At 39.3% G+C, this 19,969-nt stretch overlaps 1 protein-coding gene across 1 annotated transcript; it reads right to left on the bottom strand.

Moving 5' to 3' along the window:
- Positions 1-1,169: 1,169 nt before the first annotated feature.
- Positions 1,170-19,744, bottom strand: LOC148855251 (uncharacterized). The gene is made up of 6 exons (XM_088986342.1): positions 19,019-19,744; positions 18,326-18,460; positions 17,978-18,065; positions 17,523-17,617; positions 1,793-1,960; positions 1,170-1,680 (listed from the first exon to the last, which is right to left on the bottom strand). The coding sequence occupies exons 1-6, from the start codon at positions 19,389-19,391 to the stop codon at positions 1,520-1,522; spliced, it is 1,020 nt and encodes a 339-aa protein (XP_088842468.1). The 5' UTR covers positions 19,392-19,744; the 3' UTR covers positions 1,170-1,519.
- Positions 19,745-19,969: the final 225 nt, after the last annotated feature.

The raw sequence follows: 19,969 nt of genomic DNA, 5'->3' as shown, positions 1-19,969 counted from the left end.
TAAAGTTATCGATCCAAGTCCATATATTATACTTGTTTTTGAGTATCAATAAGCCTAATACAATTACAAATGATAAAGGTAATCAATCCATATAGGTTCTCACAGATTTACAATAAACAAAAGCAAATCGATCTTCACTATAAATTAGAAAATAAAGAAAAAAAAGAATGCAGATCAGTAAATATAAATTGAAAGAAAAAAAAAAACACAAATCTACAAAACATACAGTATATACAAGAAAGTAGGAAAAACAGCATAAATAAAAAAAATATTGATTTATTCACAGATTGATCTGCACGAAAGGTATTAACAACCAAAGTTAATAAAATATTGATTTATTCACCTACCCTAGACCCTGGGCTGAACCGTCATTTTCCCAAAAAAAAGAATCACTGAAGCAAGCTATTCACCGACCTAGTCTTTAACTTTCAACGAGACTAACGGAGCAAATGCTAGAGATCCGACCGCTGGGACATGTAAAGGTCGATGGAGACATTCCCTCGAGGCTCAGCTCTGACAAGCCCGATAAGTTTTCTCAAGAGAATCTTTATTTTCCTTTTCTCAATGAAGTCGCATAAAACCCGCTTGCCTGTTTTTGAGATCCCGCATCCCACGATTTTTTCGTCCCAAAACACTGTATTCTTACAAACAAACGCTAAAAAGAGGGAATTATTCGGAAACATTCCATTTTCTCATCAGCAATCAAATAGACCCCAAGAGTCAAAACCATATCAGTTGTTATGTTCTTAATGATAGGAATACTCGTATTATTCCAATTATTTGAATAAATACTTAGTTGCGTTTTCCCAATAAGCCCAAAATAAGAACTTATTTTTAAGTACTTAAAAAATAAACAAGACTTAGTTGAACTAACAGGGGTAAAAGTGTCCCTAAAACTGTACATTATTTCCAAAACATCTTCATGCCTGCAGTTGCGACAAATGTGCTGTTTCTCTCCCTTTCAAGTTCAATCTTACCCCATATTCTCTCTTTTTTTTTCTTTCTTTTTCGTTTTTTTTTTATTTATCACCAAACACATATAGTTAGGGCTATAATTATCATTTTCACAAAAATAAATACACCAAACACTTTAACACAAATAAATACTTATTTTAAGTTAACTAAGGGGTTGGTAAAAAAAACTCCCAAACATTAATAAATAATTAAAATACTTAAAAATACTTATTGAATAAATATTTATTCCACCAACCACTTATGTCCCAAAACATAACGTAAGAAATTCAAACAAGTTAGAACATATTGTCGAGTAATAAATTGTTATAGCACAACTTAAAACATATCTAGGAAAAACATTACCTCAATCAATCGATCGAAACATTTGTTTTATTGAGGGGGGGGGGGGAGAGAGAGAGAGAGAGAGAGAGAGAGAGAGACAGAGAGAGGGAGAGAGAACAAAATTTCTTTATTCCCCTGTTCTGGGGTTCTTAAGAGGACACCATTAATGCTACTCAAAGTTGGAACAAATGACAGCCATGGATGCAATGGGAAGATTCTCTAATCAGGCATTTATCCTTGAAGACTCTCCAACAGTTTCTTCCATTTTTGTATACCAATCACCAATGCGTGTATTCTCCATCATATCTCTACCTGACCTCAAGTGTCTGATGGGTCTTAGGACACCAAAGACGGCAAGATCTGCTAAATTAGGTTTGGAACCCCCTGTAGGCATGAGGAACACCCAGGTTAACTAAGCTGGATCTAGAGCAAGAAGATTTTTGTATTTATCTGCATCCCAACAGAAAAACTAAATGGTGAGATTAAGTACACATACCAAGAAAATCCCGGCCATCTAAAGCATCCACCCATGTTTCAGCAGCTTCATATAATGCTGCACGTTCATCAGTTATGTTATATTTCTTCTTCAGATTCTTAGAAACAAAGTACATAGCTGCAGCTCCTGCATATTTAACTGACAATCTTTCTGTGAAGCTGAAATTTCCTGCATGTGATGGGCAACATTAAAGCAATTAGTCTTTTTTTTTAATTGTCAAACTCAAGTATTAGCAAATAGTCTAATTAGCTTGGTGTATGATATGCACGATACACAACAAAAACATTCTTCTTAATGTATGCTAAGGATCTTTCATCAAGTACATCAATAAATACACAACAACCTCACAACATATGACAAATGGTATTGTCACAATTGTCTGACTGGGATGGTAGAACCCCAAAATGGAGCACTTCAGAGTGCAGGTTATTTTGGACTAATAGGAAAGAGACCCCATGCCATGTCATTTTCACCTTATACCAATGTTGTTAAAATCATACGATTTATGATAGATTCATGATTTGAATCATGAATCCCAAGAGTTCCGATTCAAATCTTATGTCTGAATCCTTTTCTGCAAAAATCTTATGATTTTTTGTTTAAATCCTACAGTTTGATTCATAAATCATACGATTTATACAATTCATTGTGGTCCAAATCAAATCAATTAAAAATTAGTTCTCTGCTTTTTCATTTTGTTTTGTCAAGGATGACTTGCTTTAAAGACCTTACTAGAAACTGATATATTTATGTTATTTAAGATATATTGAGTTTATTTTCTATCATGTGTTGGATAAAGAGCCATTGTATGCGGATAATTTGAGTTTCAAGCCAAACTAGATTACATCATCTTAGACTTCTATTGCATAAGTGGTAAGCTCTATTGTTTTAGGTACATACATATATGGTAAGTATGACTTAAAATAACACTTTTCTAATATATATATATATATATATTTAATCTTTTAGCATATGCATATTTAATTATTGACAAGTTTGTGAAAAGTAGAAATAATCTTATGATTTACGATAGGATTCACATATACTAACTACCATTGCTGAGTGGCCAACCAGTCTGACTTAACCATCAAAAAACTATCTCCACTAACAGAAAAAAAAAAATGAAAAGAAAAGAAATCAGACAACCCTGCCCAGTTGGCCTCTCCTGGAGTCCCAGACCATGTGGCAATCAAGGCCTCTTCAAATTATAAAATCAAAGAAATTTTTCCAAAAACTTCTCTCCCCCACCCCCTCTTTAAGGATTTGCACATTTTCTGACAAGTGCATAAAACAAAAATAAGCCTTACAGTGCTTTGTCATGCCATATTGCAGCAATGCGACAAAAACAGCCTGGCAGAAGGAATATTGGGCAGGTAAAAGCAAATGTAGATCAAATAAATGTAGGCTGACATTAGATGAACAGGTGACAGTACTAAGGATTGATTGCATTCGTTGGATCTGTTGGGTTAGGAAGTTTGTACTTGCCTATAGCTTCTTGAGGAGTGCCTGGCATTTTCTTTGCATACCATACCATTCTTTCTAATGAGTGCCTTCTTGTGAACCTAGGCTTGCATTGAATAGAATTATAATGTTGTTTAAGGTGGTTTTAGCGTACCAATGGCTTCAACAAGTTAAAGGCTTTTAAAGGACATAGAGAAGACTGAAGTAACATATGTTGTAGTAGCAGGAAAGAGTTGAGGAACTGCAACTCAACAGAAAACAGAGTCCCAGATGGAGGGGTATGGCAAAGCAGAATAGCTAAAACAATTATTCTGAAGGCTGATAAGACCCATCCTGTATCTCCAGGTAACAAATCCAATCCCTCAGTTTAGCTATGTATCCTATGGAATGCAAAAGATGAAGAAGATTCACATAGTCAATAGATTTATAATGTTGATAATGCAGGAAGTCTGGAGTAATTGGTAATCTTGAACAGATTTCAAGCATATAAAGCAAACCATAATGCAGACAAAGTGTAGCCCCATTCTGGATTTATCAAAAAAAAAAAAAAAGTGAGAGGTCTCCACACCATAATGGAAGATATCAACCCTAAAGAGCCAATTTCCTTCAGACTATATTGGTCCCATAATAGCTCCAGCTGTTAACTGGACCAGTAGGGAAGACTTCAATATATTACTAACTACTACTCTAAATCAGTGCTATCAATGCAGTGAAGTGGTTACTAGTCGTTTTGGCCTCTCTACTCAGTGCAATGACTAGTCAGTGCCTAGGCACTAATTGCACTGACTAGCCAACCAGAAAAAAAAAAAAAAAAAGATATGTTCTAAATTCAATGTGCAACCAGAAAAATTAAAAAAAAAAAAGATATGTTCTAAATTCAAGACAATGATGCTATCCAATAAACAAATTAATATGAGTTGCAAATATACAATAAAAAATGATACTAAGCATGTTGTTTGTTATCTTTGTTTTGCAAACATAAAAAGTTAGACTAGATAGGCTAGGATAGGGAGTTACAGCTATTATTTTTTCAAGTAATGAGTGCAACCTTTGACTAGTTTCACCCCTTGTTTGTGGCAACTCAGTTCTGGGGCACCACTTATTGTAAGAAAACTTAAAGAAACTCTTCTCCATTTTCATTTGTGTGCCCCATTTCTGTTTCACATACCACCAGTCAACATTGTTCCATTACAAATACTTGACACAACATGGATAAAAAATATGAAAGCATATACTATATTATTTTAAATAATTAGAGATAAACACAAACAAAAAATGAATGAATGAACTTACAATAGCTAAAACGAAATAGCCAAAGATTCACAAGCAGGCTTAAAATATTGACAGCAATAACAGAGATCACAACTACCATGTCCTAAGAGGTAACCCTGAAGTACCAAGACTCAGATGTGCACAACTCGAGTCTCAGATGCAGATGCTTCATGCAGATTCCACAAGTCTAAAAAAAAATCAGTTTAACACAGATTATTTAACTCAAATAAAAAATGTCCTATTCCAACATAACAGTCATTTAACCAGACAATGTTTTAACACACAGAAGCATGATTTGAGGTGTTCCACTACCTAGAGGCATGAGACGCTGTTCAAAACGCAAGAGGTGTAAGCCTCTTGAGTGCAAGGAGGCAAAAACCTCTACTAATCAAAAAAGGAGGTATAAACCTCCTCAAGAGGAGGAGGTATCAAAGGCATATGCTTCGGAGTAGGGGTGTTCAAATTTGGTTATCAAACCAAAAACCAAACCGAATAAACCAATTTGGTTTGGTTATTTCAGTTTTCAGTTCAGTCTAGTTTTAAGATTTTGGAAATTTCAGTTTTCGGTTCGGTTTGAGAAAAAAATTCAACCAAACTGAACCGAAAACCGAATTAACCAGATAAATATATATATATTTATATTTAATTATAAAAATCCATATTAATATCAACATTAATATATATTAACATTAGTATTTATATTAATAATATATAATATGTATTTTAATTATAAATGTTGATATATTTTAATAATAATCATTGACATAAATATAAAATACATTTATATTTTAACTAACCGAATTAAAACCAAACAGAACTGATTTAAATCTGGTTCAGTCTGGTTTCAAGTCTAATTTGGTTTGGTTTGGTTCATGAAAATGACCTAACTGAAATGTCGGTTAGGTTCTATTTCCGAACCAAATTGACTGAATGAACAACCCTACTTCTAGAGATTCCAATTTCACTTGTCCCTGTGGGGCTCCGCCCCACCCCGATCGGGGCGTGCTTTTTGACCACTGATCGGGGTTTAGGGAAAGCCCGAAACTCTAGGGTCAGGGACAGGGCGGGGACGGTATTTGTCCACCCCGCCCAACTATATTATAAAGCATATATATAATATATCATACTATATTATATTACATAATATAAAATAGTTCTAGGCATGTTTCAAAAAATAAAAAATTAATAAATTAATAAGTATACGAGTAAGAATGATCGTGGCGGGCAGGGCAAAGTCGGGGATCTCCATTCCCTGTGGGGATGGGATGGGGTTAGGATTTTTAGCCTCGTTGGGGTTCGAGGCGGGGACAGGTAGGGAATTTGAATTTAGGGCCGGGTACAAAGTAGGCAAAACATGGCCCTGCCTCGCCTCGTTGCCATTCCTACCTACTTCAAAGGTATCCACATCTCCAGCTTATGCCTCAGAGTATTTTGAGTACACCTCCAGGCATACACCTCAAATGCCTTTCAAAACATTGTAACCAAATTAGAACATCACCGGATTACGATGAGTATGAGGGAGTTTAATCTCTTCATAGAGACCTTTGAGTTGCAGGACTTACCTATTCAAGGGGCAAATTATACTTGGTCAAATTTGCAAGAGGTTCCCACTTGTTGTAAGTTAGATAGATTCCAGTTCACAACTAATTGGGAAGTGGCATGGTGGGGATGAGTAGTTACACCATTGCCAAGACATGTTTCAAGCCATTGCCCAATAAGTCTGGCCCAAGAGAGGGTGGGGGTGGCCCTTGTCCTTTCAAATTTGAGAATATGTGGCTACTGCACCTTGATTTCTTGCCAAAGGTGAAAGAGTGGTGGAAGGAAGATCAAGTGGAATTTAGATGGAAGGGTTATAGATTCTATAAGAAATTAAAATTGATGAAAACAAGAATTAAGGTTTGGAATAAAGAGATTCTTTGAAAGATTGAAGAAAGGAAATGGGAAATTCTCAATAGACTAGAGGAGCTAGGTGGTGAGGAAGCTAATAGAAGTTTGAGTTCAAAAGAAAGGAAAGAGAGATGGAGGTTGAAAAAGGATCTGGAAGGCTTTCTAAGAAAAGAGGAGGTTACTTGGAGACAAAAATCTAGATGTCAAATGGCTTAGGGAAGGGGATGGAAATACCATTTTTTTTCCATATGTATACTACCTATAAAAGAGTGAATTCCTCTTTTTTCTGGAATTTTCATTGGACGTTTTCTACCGCTTTTATCTAAGCACACAATGGGCATAAAGAGGGTATATATATCCTTTACTCTCACTTCAGAAACTGCCCACTCATAACTGTTCAGAAACTACCCACTTATAAGTTATAACCGTTCAGAAATTGCCCATGAATTATAAATAAGTTTGTCTTAGAGATACTGCCACATGCAAATGCACGTACATGTCTACTAGTGTTGGAAAATGGGAAGTAGAGAAAACTCAGTGCTGAAATTGGAATGGAATGGGTAAGTATTAACAAGAGATGAGGACATAGGTCAAGCCTTTGTGAATCATTTCAAAACACTCTATGAGGGCCTGAGGAGTTCAAGAGAAGATTTAGAGGGCTTGGAATGGAGGGATGGAAATAGAGAGTTGCTGAATTCCTTGGAAAAGAAATTTGAGGTTCAACAAGTGAAAAGTGCAATCTTCTCGATGAAGAGATCAAAATCTTAAGCCCCAGGACCTGATGGTTTTACGATGGCTTTCTATCAAGATTGTTAGGAGATAATTAGGTGTGACTTTTTCTTTTTTTGGAAAAGGTAAAGTAATATTTATTGAGAAAGAAATACACACCAGAGGCTGAGATCAGCCCCTGAACAGGCAGACTGATCTATTCAGCAATTACATAGGCCATTAAGACAAAGAAAAAAGTACATCTGACACATTACAGTTTCTAAAATCTGCCACCACAGACAACCAAGAAATCAACTTGCCCACCAACTTCTGAGTAAAGTCCTCTAGACTTAGAAACTTATTACTGAACACCCTTCTATTCCTCTCGGTCCAGATACACCAAATTACAGCACTTGGAATCATCTTCCATAAAGTCTTCTTTTTCTTGCTCAAGCCCACAATATGCCAGCCGCATAACAGCTCTTTTACCGACCTCGGCATCACCCAACAAACATTCAAGGAGCTGAGGAAGTGGTTCCACAGCTGAGCAGAGAATGGGCAGTGAATACACAAATGATCAGTAAATTCAGCACTGCACCCACAAAAGCTGCAAGATAGGTCCGAAATCTAAATTCCCCTGCTCACAAGGTTCTCCTTGGAAAATCATTTGTTAAGAGCCATAGTCCAAACCAGGAAGCTGGCTTTAGTCGGACTAATGGGATTCCACACTTGCTGAACTGGGAAATCAGGAACACCCCTCCTACAAAGCATAGCAGCCAAAGATTTAACTGAAAACATCCCACCAGAATTCCACTTCCGAAGCCACTTATCCTCCAAGCTATAATCCAACTCTTGAAACTGGAGACAGGTCAGGAGATTCACTGCCTCATCCACCTCCCAATCAAAGAGATTTCTTCGGAAAGGAGGAGTCCAAAGAACTGAACCACCAGAAGTACTATAGCACTCAGCAACTGAAGCCTCTTGGTCTGAAGCACACTGGAAGAGGAGTGAAAAGGACTCAGCAAGAGGAGCATCAGTACACCAAGAGTCCTTCCAGATTTTGATCCTATTACCATTACCAGCAGCCCTGATTGAGATCCCCCTGGCCAGATCTGTAAAATGCTTCATTATCCCTTTCCACAGAGAGATGCCCCAGTTAGGAGGGGGATCCCTAGTTCTCCAATTTCCCCAACTCACACCATTTTTGCTGGCAATAAGAGACCTCCACCAAGCATCAGGTTCTACAGAAAATCTCCAAATCCATTTACATAGAAGGGCAGAGTTAAATTGTTTCAGCTTCCTAATACCTAACCCCCCTTTAGATTTGGGGAGATAGACTTGATCCCAACTCACCAAGTGCACTTTTGTCTCCTCCTCCCATCCTCTCCAAAGAAAATTCCTTTGAATCTTTTCAATCTGATTTGCAATCTTCCTAGTAATGGAAAACAAAGATAGAAAGTAGGTAGGCAGATTGGAGAGGGTACTCTTAATTAGAGTCACCCTCCCCCCAAAAGATAGATATTTAGCCTTCCAAGAAGCCAGCTTCCTTTCCAATCTCTCAATAATTGGGTCCCAGATAGCAGAGGAACCACCACTCACCCAAGCAGGAGACCCAAATATTTGACTGGAAGGGATGCAATCTGACAAGCCAGAATACCAGCACACTTAGCTAAATTGTATACTTGTCCAATTGGGATAATTTGGCTCTTATTCCAATTAACTTTCAGACTTGTAATCACTTCAAACAAGAGAGAATCCCAAGGATTAACTCCACCTGAGAGGGGGACACCTCCACAAAACATAATGTATCATCTGCAAATTGAAGAATATTCACTTTCTCTCCCCCCCGGCACCATTGCAAAACCTTCCCATTCCCCTGACACATCAGCCTTCTTACAGAAAAGAGTGAGGATCTCCATAACACATATAAATAGGAGAGGAGATAGAGGGTCTCCCTGCCTAAGACCCCTGGAATTATCAAATAAACCTATAGACTGTCCATTTACCAAGATTGAGAACTTTGGGGAAGAGATACAGACTGTAATCCTATTCCTCCATTTCTTCCCAAAATTCATCTGAAGAAGCACAAGGTCTACACATCTCCAGTTAACACGATCATAGGCCTTCTCAATATCAAGTTTACAAATCAAACCCAGAGAACCTTCTTTTTTCCTGGAATGAATGAGCTCATTTGCAATAAGAACTGAATCCAGCATCTGCCTACCTAGAATAAAAGCACTTTGGTTATTTGAGATAACACTACCAAGAATTGCTTTCAATCTTTCAGCAAGAACTTTAGCTAGGATTTTGTAGAAGCTATGCAATAGACTAATCGGCCTGAAATCCTTAATATTCACTGCATCCTCAATCTTTGGAATGAGGGTAATAAAGGTAGTGTTCAGACTTCTCTGCAATGAGCCCCTCTCAAAAAAGTCCTGGAAAACATTCAGGATATCCTGTCTCACCACATCCTAACATTTAATGTAGAAAAGGTTTGTAAGACCATCAGACCTTGGAGACTTCTCATCAGCCAACAACTTGATAGCTTCTTTAATTTCCTCCTCAGAAAAAGGTCTCTCAATGAATGAAGACTGCTCATCACTCAACTGATTAAAAGAAAGGGATCTAGGAAAAGGTCTGAAGGACCAAGATTCCTTATACTGCTTCTTGTAAAAGCTAGTTACCACAAGCTTCATATCAGTCTCAGTAATACCCACCCTACCCTCTCCCTCTAGCCTGGTAATTATAGAAGCTCTAGCTTTGGCATTTGCCATTTTGTGGAAATAATGTGTATTCCTATCCCCCTCTTTCAGCCAAGCCACTTTGACTCTTTGCCTCCAGTTAATTTCTTCTGCCATTGCCAATTTGTCAAACTTCAACTTAGCTTGGAATCTTTTCAATCTGAGCTCCTAAGCAATAGGGCCTAATTCTTCAGCTGTGTCAATCTCCTTTATGGTAATCAGGAGAGCCTTCTTCTTAGTATCTAGACTCAAACTTTTCTCTAATTTCTAAATCTTTAGTCTTGCTTTAATGGCCTCCAATTTCTTTGCTAAGATGAATGAACTGGTACCCTCCACCTGTAGATCCTCCCAAATAGACTTCAACAAAGGAACAAGAGAATCGTCCTCAAACCAAGCATTCTCTAATTTGAAAGGAACTTTTGCTCTCACTCTAACACCACAAGCCAGCTAAATAGGAATATGGTCTTACACTGGTCTTGGAAGGGCAATCTGCTTGAACTCTGGGGAAATATCTTCCTAGTTAGAAGTAACCAAAAACCAATCAAGTCTCACCAGAGTAGGAAAGGTCTTGATTATTGGTCCAAGTAAACCTGTTGCCATGAAGGGGTAAATCTTGAAGTTCAAATCTGTTGATAAAATCAGCAAATTGCACCATATCTCTCAATCTTCTCCCACCCGAGCTTCTCTTGTCCCCAGAAAGTGACATTTGTGAACAAACCCTAGTTTTTTCTAGGTCAAAGTAGAGAAGAAGAAAGAAAAGAGAATGAAGAAGAAGGAGAGGAGAAGAGTGTTCGGCCAGACTAGAAGAGAGGATGTTCGAAAGTCCCTCTCCTAGCCGACCCACTTGACTTTTATTCATGAAAAACTTGAGTTACAAGAAAGACAATTTTGTCCCTCATAGAAGATGGGACACATAACTTAAACTCAGATACAATAGACATTTCACTTTTAATAAAATACACCAGAATGACCAAAATACCCCTGACTCGAGCATTATAACACTCCCCCTCAAGCTGGAGAGTATATATCATATAGTCCCAGCTTGTTACAAATGTAATCTAATCTTCCCCCGAGACAATCCTTTTGTGAAGATATCTGCCCACTGATTTCCTGAGCTCACATGAGATGTAGTTATTACCCCACTTATCACTTTCTCTCTCACAAAGTGACAATCCACCTCAATATGTTCAGTTCTTTCATAGAAAACAGGATTGGATGAGATGTGAACAGCAGCTTGGTTATCACAGTATAGTTTCATGGGTTTGTCAATTGAGAAACCCATCTCCTGTAGTAGGTTCTTCATCCATACTAGTTCACATGTGGTATGGGCCATAGCCCTGTACTCTGCTTCTGCACTACTTCTTGCCACCACTGTTTGCTTCTTGCTCTTCCAAGTTACAAGATTGCCACCTAGGATGGTACAATACCCTATGGTTGACCTCTTGTCTGATATAGAGCCAGCCCAATCAGCATCTGTGCACCCTACTATCTCAAGAGGTCCTCCTTTTGGTATAACAAACCATGACCTGGAGCACCCTTTAGGTACCTAACAATTCTCAGAATAGCTTCCCAGTGAGGAACCCAGGGATGTTGCATAAACTGACTCACCACACTCACAACAAATGATATATCTGGTCGGGTAATGTTCAGGTAGTTCAACTTTCCCACCAACCTTCTGTATCTTCCAGGATCATCAAACTCTTCACCTGCATCCACACTTAACTTGGCATTGAGTTCCTTAGGAGTCTCTGCTGATTTAGCACCTAACAACCCTGTTTCTTCAAGTAGATCAAGAACATATTTCCTCTGACATAGGTTGATCCCCTGTTTTGACCTTGCAACTTCTATTCCTAAGAAATACTTTAGCTTCCCCAGATCTTTCGTATTGAAGTGGCCTTGTAAGAATTTTTTCAGCCAGTCAATTCCATTGTTGTCACTTCCAATTATGACAATATCATCCACATACATGACTAGCAAGATTTTTCCATCTTTTGAGTTATAGCTAAACACAGAATGATCAACCTGACACTGTTTCATCCCGAAGGCCTTCACCACTTCACTGAACCTTCCGAACCATGCACGAGGAGATTGTTTCAGTCCATAGATTGCCTTTTTGAACCTGCACACCTTACCAGCCTCCCCCTGAGCAACAAACCCTGGTGGTTGCTCCATATACACCTCCTCAACAAGATCACCATATAGGAAGGCATTTTTGATGTCAAGTTGTAGGAGAGGCCAATCATACATAGTAGCCAATGAGATCAACACCCGAACTGAACCAATTTTAGCCACAGGAGAGAATGTCTCCATATAGTCCACACCATATAACTGAGAATAGCCCTTGGCCACTAACCGTGCCTTCAATCGTTCCACACTGCCATCAGGAAGATGCTTCACTGTATAGACCCATTTACACCCAACAGTGTGCTTACCAAGAGGAAGGGTGATGAGTTCCCACGTATGATTATGTTGTAGAGCAGAGAGTTCTTCTTCCATGGCTTGCCGCCACCCTGGAGAGGCAAGGGCTTCCTATACAGTCTTGGGAATGGGAACCGATGAGAGTAATGATATAAACTTGCAATGAGAAGCAGAAAGGTGAGCAATGGAAACATAGTCTGAAATGGGATGAGAAGTACAAGTACGCTTACCTTTCCGCAAAGCAATAGGGACATGAAGATCTGAGGGAGAAGGAGCAGTAGCAGGATCTATTGACGGGTGCTGAAGTGGAGGAGGAGCCGAAGCACTTCTACTAGTATACACTTGAGTAATTGGCGGCCTCTCTGTAGTAACCGGCACATGATGTGCATCTGTAGTAGGAGTGGGAGCTACGGGAAGGGGGTCCACAACCGGAACAAGAAGAGAAACCACAGAGGGAGAAGAAGAGACCCCGACATTGGAGAAAAAAGGAACTGATTCAAAGAAGGTGACATCAGGGCACACAAACAAATTATGAAACTTAGGGTTATAACACTTGTACCCTTTTTGAGTCCTTGAATAGCAAAGAAAAATACACTTCGTAGCCCGAGCATCTAGCTTGTCTACTCTAGGCCCCAAGTGTTGAACAAAACAAACACAACCATAGACTCTTGGGTGAGAGGAAAGGGAGACAAAGTGGAGAACAACACGGAGAAAGGGGATTGATTTCCAGGGATTGACATGGGCATCCGATTTATCAAAAAACAGGATGTAAGAACAGCACCACTCCGATTTATCAACCTTGTGGATCTTCGTTCTTACCCACTCATAGGTCGCAATCTCCAACAGGGAATCATCCGTCTCTATGAAACCCCCGCAAGCATTCCCTATAGCCCTTATGACACTTGGGCACCAGAGCAAGGGTGGAAGGCCGAAAACCCTAATCCAACATGACTCTAGGTCCTCTCTAACTTCAAATGGGTCAGGGTAATGACACCCCGCACTCGCCCCCCACCAGTCCAGCAAAAAGGGGTTCCTCCCCAACTACCAAGGACCTTGCCTTAGAACCCATTCTGCACTAGCTCTCGACAGATAGATAAAGAGAAAAAAGTCTGTCCACCATTTTCTTCACTCTCACACACCCCACCTCCCACTAGAATCTGTTTTCCCACCTCTCTACCTCCCTAATCTCCTCCCCCTAACGGAACCTGCCCACCAAGCAGTTCCTCAAAAACTCTCTTCTCGCAGTCACCCCCTGAGGATCTGTAGCAACCACCCTTTTACCATTAACCCACTTCACCTCCGACCCCCCACGAGCATGCCAAATCCCCGTAGCCACCACTTCATTGTAAGAAAGATTGCACCTAGCCCCTCCTTCCATCTCCAGTCTGCGGTACAAGTTGGAGGCTTCCCATCTTCGCTTCCCTCCACCTAATCTATTGTAAGAGATTCTACGCTCCATCAAAACTTCAGACAAAATACCCTTCACCGACGAGACAAAGGAGTTACAGGAACCCACCAATTATTCTCCAATTAAATAAGAAAAAAAAAGGTTTTCAAGAAAAGGCGGCAACCAAATTGATGAATTCTATGAGAGGAGCAAATTTAACTTAGGTGCAAATGCAACTTTCATCGCTTTGATACCAAAGAAAGTGGATGCAATCCAACCGAAGGACTTTAGGCCCATAAGTCTAATAGGAAGCATGTGGAAAATCATTTTCCAAGGTTTTAGCCCTAAGAATAAAATATGTACTCCCCTCGATGATTTCTCCAAATCAAGGGGCTTTTGTGTTTGGGAGACAAATAATGGATCAAATTGTCATTGCCAATGAATGTGTAGAGTTTAGAAGAAGGAAGAAGCAAAAGGGACTGGTTTGTAAGTTGGACTTAGAAAAGGCTTATGACATCGTAGACTGGGAGTTTCTGTTGGGTATTCTTAAGTGGAGGGGTTTTGGAGCAAGATGGTGTAAATGGGTGAAGGGTTGCATTTCTTCATGTCACTTCTCAATTCTGGTAATTGGAGTAGCAAGAGATTTTTTTCCTGCCAAAAGGGGCCTTAGACAAGGAGACCCTCTCTCCCCCTTCCCTTTTACTCTGGTAACTGATGTGCTGAGTGAATTAATCATAAGGGCAAATGCTAACAATATGTTTAGAGGCTGGAGAGTTGGAAGGGATGAAGTGGTGGTTGCACATCTACAGTTTGTAGATGATATTATCTTGTTTTGTGAGGGGAAAGCAGAACTTATGAACCAAAAAAGGATGATAGTCCATAAATTTGAAAGGATCTCCAACCTTAAAATTAAATGGGGAAAGAATTGTGTGGCAGGAGTAAATTTAGGGAGTGAAAAGGTGACTTTGCTAGCTGGACTCTTGGGTGTGGAGTAGGGGATTGGCCATTGCAACATTTAGGACTGCCATCGGGAGGAAATCCAAATACAAATGGTTTCTAGTACCTAGTGATTGAGAGATTTACAAAGAGACTTGCGAATTGGAAGAGAAACTACATTTCTTTGGGAGGTAGGATAACCCTAATAAAGTCAACTTTGGCTAACTTACCAATGTACTTCCTATCTACCTTTAGAATACCGAAGAAAGTGGCAAACAAGCTAGAGAAGATTATGAGGGACTTCCTTTGGGAACCAAGAGACACCAAAAAAGACCATCTAGTGAAGTGGGAGGTGGTTTCTAGAAGTAGAGATGGAGGCCTAGGAATAGGAAATATTAGGCTAAGAAACACAACATTCTTGGGGAAATGGTTATGGAGATTGTCATTGTAATAGGACAAACTTCGTCATAGAGTGATTATTAGTATTCAAGGATTGACAGACAATGATTGGGATGCAAGAGTTGACCCTAGGGTTTCCTGATGCTCTCCTTGGAAAGCTATTCATGGTATATTACCTTCCATCCTTCCTTCAAATTTGATGCCTATGTAGGAAACAAAGTGTTGTTTTGGGAAGATATTTGGGTTGGAGAGGTTCCCCTTAGTGAAAGGTTCCGTAGTATTTATTCACTATCAAAAAATAAAAGAAAAGTGATCTCTTCAATTTTTATTGATAATTCTTGGGACCTAAGTTTGAGGAGAGGTCTAAGGAAGTTGGAAATTGGCAATGGTGGATGAATTAGTTAACCTTTTAGGGTCAACCTATCTGGATCAATCTTTTTTGGACAGTAGAATTTGGAAACCTTCTCCATCTAACGTGTTCACTTCTTCCTCCTTTGATGTCCTAATTCAGTCAACAAACCCTACAAGGAGCTTTCCTTCAAAGGAGGTTTGGTGTCGGCTTGTACCCTCAAAAATTCAGGCTTTTTGTTAGGAGGTGGATCTCCAAAAAAATCAATAGTCTAGATATGTTGCAAAGAAAAAGGTCAAATTTATGCTTATCACCCCCTGTTTGTAGCCTTTGTTTGGTCTCTAGTGAGACAACCACACACCTATTGATTTCTTATCCATTTGTGTGCTTTATTTGGGCATGGTTCTCTTCTATCTTTGGTTGCAAGTGGACACCTACCCCGGACGTGGCAAGCCTTTTTAACCCAAGCTTTTTTAGGAAACTGAAGAGACGTGGAAGATTAATGTGGAGAGCCACAAGAGCAGCTATCTTATGATCAGTTTGGGAAGAAAGGAACAATAGGATCTTTAAAGGAATGGAGAAATCCAAGGAGGAAATTGTAGAAAGAATAACCATTATGACTATTCAATGGTTGAAAACTTTAGATTTGTTTGAAGACTTCTCAGCAGGAATTGGGAAGTGGTGGCATCTACAACTTCCATAAAACCGACTATGCAGGAATTATAGTCCCCACCAACACAACAAAGAGTGAAACTGAACTTTGACAGGAGTTCTAGAGGTAACTTGGGCCCTTCAGGTATAGGAGGAGTATTCAGACATGAAAGTGGCAGAATCATGGCTATGTTTTCAGGGCCAATAGGAGTGGGGGACTCATTGAGACTTGAGAGGAAAGGTGATGGCCTTGCTTCAAGGTGTAAGGTATGCCAAACAGTTGAGGCTACACCAAATTGAGATAAAGGAAGTCTCTAAATTGTTGATTGAGTGGCTGCAATCTGGTAAGTTGGGAGCCTAGATTTATAGACAGCCCATAAGGGAAATCCTCAACACAACAAGGGAGATTGGTGCGTGCTTCAAATGGACAAGGAGATCAACTAATGGTTTAGTTGACACGTTGGCTAAACAAGGGACTATGAGGGATAGAATGTTATGGGTAGTTTTGTAAGAAAGATTACTGGGGGCTCAACACCTGTTTAGGGGTTGACATTTGTACTTAATTCTAGAAAGTTATGCTTAAGCTGTATTAATGAAGTGTTTCCAATCAAAAAAATAAAAATCAGAACATCATCATCATCATCATCCAAGCCTTATCCCAACTATCTGGGGGCTGGTATATGAATCCTATTTTGCCATTTCGCACTATTTAATGCCATATCCATCGTTAAATAATTGGCGCTTAAATCATTTTACTACTATCCATGTCCTTTTTAGTCTACCCCTAGCCCTTCTAGCCCCTTCAGCTAGCAACAAACCACTTCTTCTTACAAGTGATATTGATGGTGTTCTGTGCATGTAACCAAATCATCCAAGTCTACTTTCTATCATTTTATCACCTATTGGAGCTACTCCTAGGTTCCTTGGAATATGACTTTATTTCTGATCTTATCCCTTCTATTTTTTCCACTCATCTATCTCAGCATACACATTTTTGCTGCACACATCTTTTGGACATGTTGTCTCTTGACTGCCCAACACTTTGCTCCATACAGCATAGCTGGCGTTACAACTTTTCAATAGATTTTTCCTTCAGCCCTCCATTTTTCCCAGCATACTCTAATTCTATGGATGGTATCTTCCTCAATCTCTCCCTTGCTATGAACCAAATTAGCACATAACTGATCAAAAGCTTATTGTATTGCAAACTAATAATTTCATTTAATTATGTAATTTTTTTCCAACAAAGATATTCCATTTAATGGGTTCACTCACTGAATCATGCTTCTATTCAGTAATAATTCAAACTCCTTGGCATAGTGTCAAAAACAAAATAAGCATCTCCGAAGAGTGGAACAACCTGAACATTATTTTCTACAATTTTGAATGTTTACTGATACATCTTTTAATTTGTGAGATATATCACGGAGACAGCAGAAATAAGAAGAAAAGGAAAACACAAAGCCCTTTTGCAGTATCATCTGAGAAACAAGGACCATAAGACCATGATATTTTTCTTACCATTGCTTGTGATATAGTCAAAGGACTCAAGGGCCTCAGAAGTAGTCCTGTATATATTTGGTGACAAGATATGCACCAAGTGATTATCAACCCACCTGCATTGTGGAAACATGAATTATCAGCTTCCCAGTGTCATAAGGTGTTAGGTTTATTGTTTAGACCTTAAATGATAAGCTTCAAAAAACACTTAAACACACAGTGGAAAGAGTAAACCCAATCAGAGCCATTGATTGGTAATGTTACTAAAAAATATGAAGTGCACCCAAAAAACATGAAATGAGTTTATATTTATCAACTAAAAGCATTTAGAAGGTTTAAGTCATAACCACTCTCAGTTTCCAAATGTGAACATTAAATGACTACAAATTGTAGGGATAGACTCTGAGAAAAAGAGTAAGTTCTATTTCTATAAAACTCTAAGCAATTTTCACCCTGAAGAAACAGAAGAACCACACCTGCACCATTTTTTCTCTTCATCGTCATCAGGAAGAGAACTAACAGACTTCTGGGGGTCAATCTTATGGGCCAATTTGTCAATTATATCTGCACAAACATCAACATCAAGTTTTAGAGGCAATGGCATTATGGCAAAAGAAAAACAAATCTTTAGATCTGAATGTGTTATTGATAAAAATTGAATGTGCTTTTACTGAGCTTTCTGCCTGATACCTTGGAAAGCCAAAACTGATTAAATAAAACCTTGGAAATATAAACTGTATTACCATCTAAATTCCTACCAAAAATCAAAGAATCAAAGTTTGGGTAAGAAAGAAGTAAAAGGGAAGGGAAATACAAAGCAAAACCTGATGAATCAACCAGCTGCTCGCTATCAACTGTCAATATGGGCACCTTCTTATAATCCGACCATTTGATCTCTTTCTTATTGAGGGGGTTCACTTCCACAACTTTGTATGGTATGTCGTGATAGTCCAAAAATGCTGGAAGAAAGTAAAAAAGAAAAGGAAACATTACCAAAGAACTGATAATCCAATTAACAAAAAGAAAAATTTTTTAAAGCTGCTAAAAAGGAAATTGCCAACCTACATATATTACATTAAGGCATTTATGTCAGCACCCTCCGCACTTCATAGCTAAAATCCAGTGAATGTTAAATTACTAAATTCATTCCAATTCTCTATACATGTAGCCCCTAACTCCTCTATGTGCACTTCAATCAAACGGTTAGAGATCATATTACCATGGATATAAATTCACCATCTATTTACTACTCAAGTGTCAACCCATGATTCCTGGTCGTATTGGAAAATACAACATTTACTTATTGATAACATATATGTAGCAAAGCGCCATTAATTCCTACCGAGACAATATAATGCTTGAAGTTATACAACCAAAATTACTTAATAAAAAAACCCTGAAAAAGAAGGTAAAAATAGCTTTGCCCTATTATTCCATTGTCACGGCGCATGCATAACAATTCATGACTTCAACGAAATAACATGAATGGCAGTTGATGGTGGAAGAAAAGGAAGTACCTTTGACCTTGTTGCAGAAAGGGCAAGCTTCATATTGGTAAAGGACAACGTCCTTGGGACGGAACCCAGATGAGAGTTGTTCTTTGGCGTACACCTCCGGTACGACTGTAGAAGCAGCGACAGAGAATGAGACAGCTCCGGCAAGGCCGAGAGATATGGCTCGAGTGGATCGCCCGAGGCAGGCGGCTATGCTTTGCGACAACAACCTCGAGGGACCAGATGAGTTGCTACTACTGTTGTACAGAGACGCCTGGAGAAGCCTGTGTTGAACGCCTGCAGTGGCAGAGGAAGAGGAGGTGGCGCCCCAGGCTTCATGGGCTGGAACCAGGGCTCGTCCGACTACATAAGAGGCCAGACTCTGAGCCCTTCTCATTGTATCGCAATGTCAACAGAGAAACAAACAGAATGCGTCGAGTCACAAATGCAGAATCTGCAGATCAATCCCTCAATCAGCTCTGATTCAGAGACTCAAGGAAAGAGCTACCCACTAAGAACACAGTTTATGTCGGTTCCGATTTTTGGACTTCCGGGCTTCCGAGGGGACCTATTTAGCCGAAATGTCGAAATAACGTAATGATGCTCGTAAGGTTTGGGTGGCAAGTTCTGGACCAGCCGTTAAGGAATTTTAGCATGGGCTTGGGCTAAGGAATTTTGCCACGTGCCACCAAAGTTTCCCAGCCAAACTAGGATAGCCGCCATTGATCGATACCTGGCCCCGGCCTACCAAGAAAATGAGACCGAGTTTGAGACAACTAAATTATAATAGGGTGCCCTTTTGCCTTGCGTTGCACTTTGGTTGGCAACACAACGCTACTATACCATGCATCCTCACAAATCGGCGCCTCACGGGTATATCTACTGTGTATTAGGAATATTTTCCGTGAATATTCATTAGTATGTAGGAAAGATGAGTGTGTGTGAAGTGTTAGTGAGGCGCCAGGTGTGAAGAGC

The sequence above is a fragment of the Nelumbo lutea genome, chromosome 4 (genome assembly GCF_056320005.1).
Source record: "Nelumbo lutea isolate HS-2025 chromosome 4, American lotus-T2T, whole genome shotgun sequence".
Taxonomy (NCBI): Eukaryota; Viridiplantae; Streptophyta; class Magnoliopsida; order Proteales; family Nelumbonaceae; genus Nelumbo; species Nelumbo lutea.
Note: the sequence above shows the minus strand (reverse complement) of the source record. Positions and strands in the feature narration are given on the sequence as shown.

Coding starts and splice junctions, on each gene's coding strand:
- LOC148855251 (XM_088986342.1), bottom strand. CDS start 19,391: ATGAGAAGGGCTCAGAGTCTGGCCTCTTATGTAGTCGGACGAGCCCTG. Junction 17,618..17,977: donor GAAGAGAAAAAATGGTGCAG/GTGTGGTTCTTC, acceptor TCCACAATGCAG/GTGGGTTGATAATCACTTGG. Junction 1,961..17,522: donor TGACTATATCACAAGCAATG/GTAAGAAAAATA, acceptor CATCACATGCAG/GAAATTTCAGCTTCACAGAA.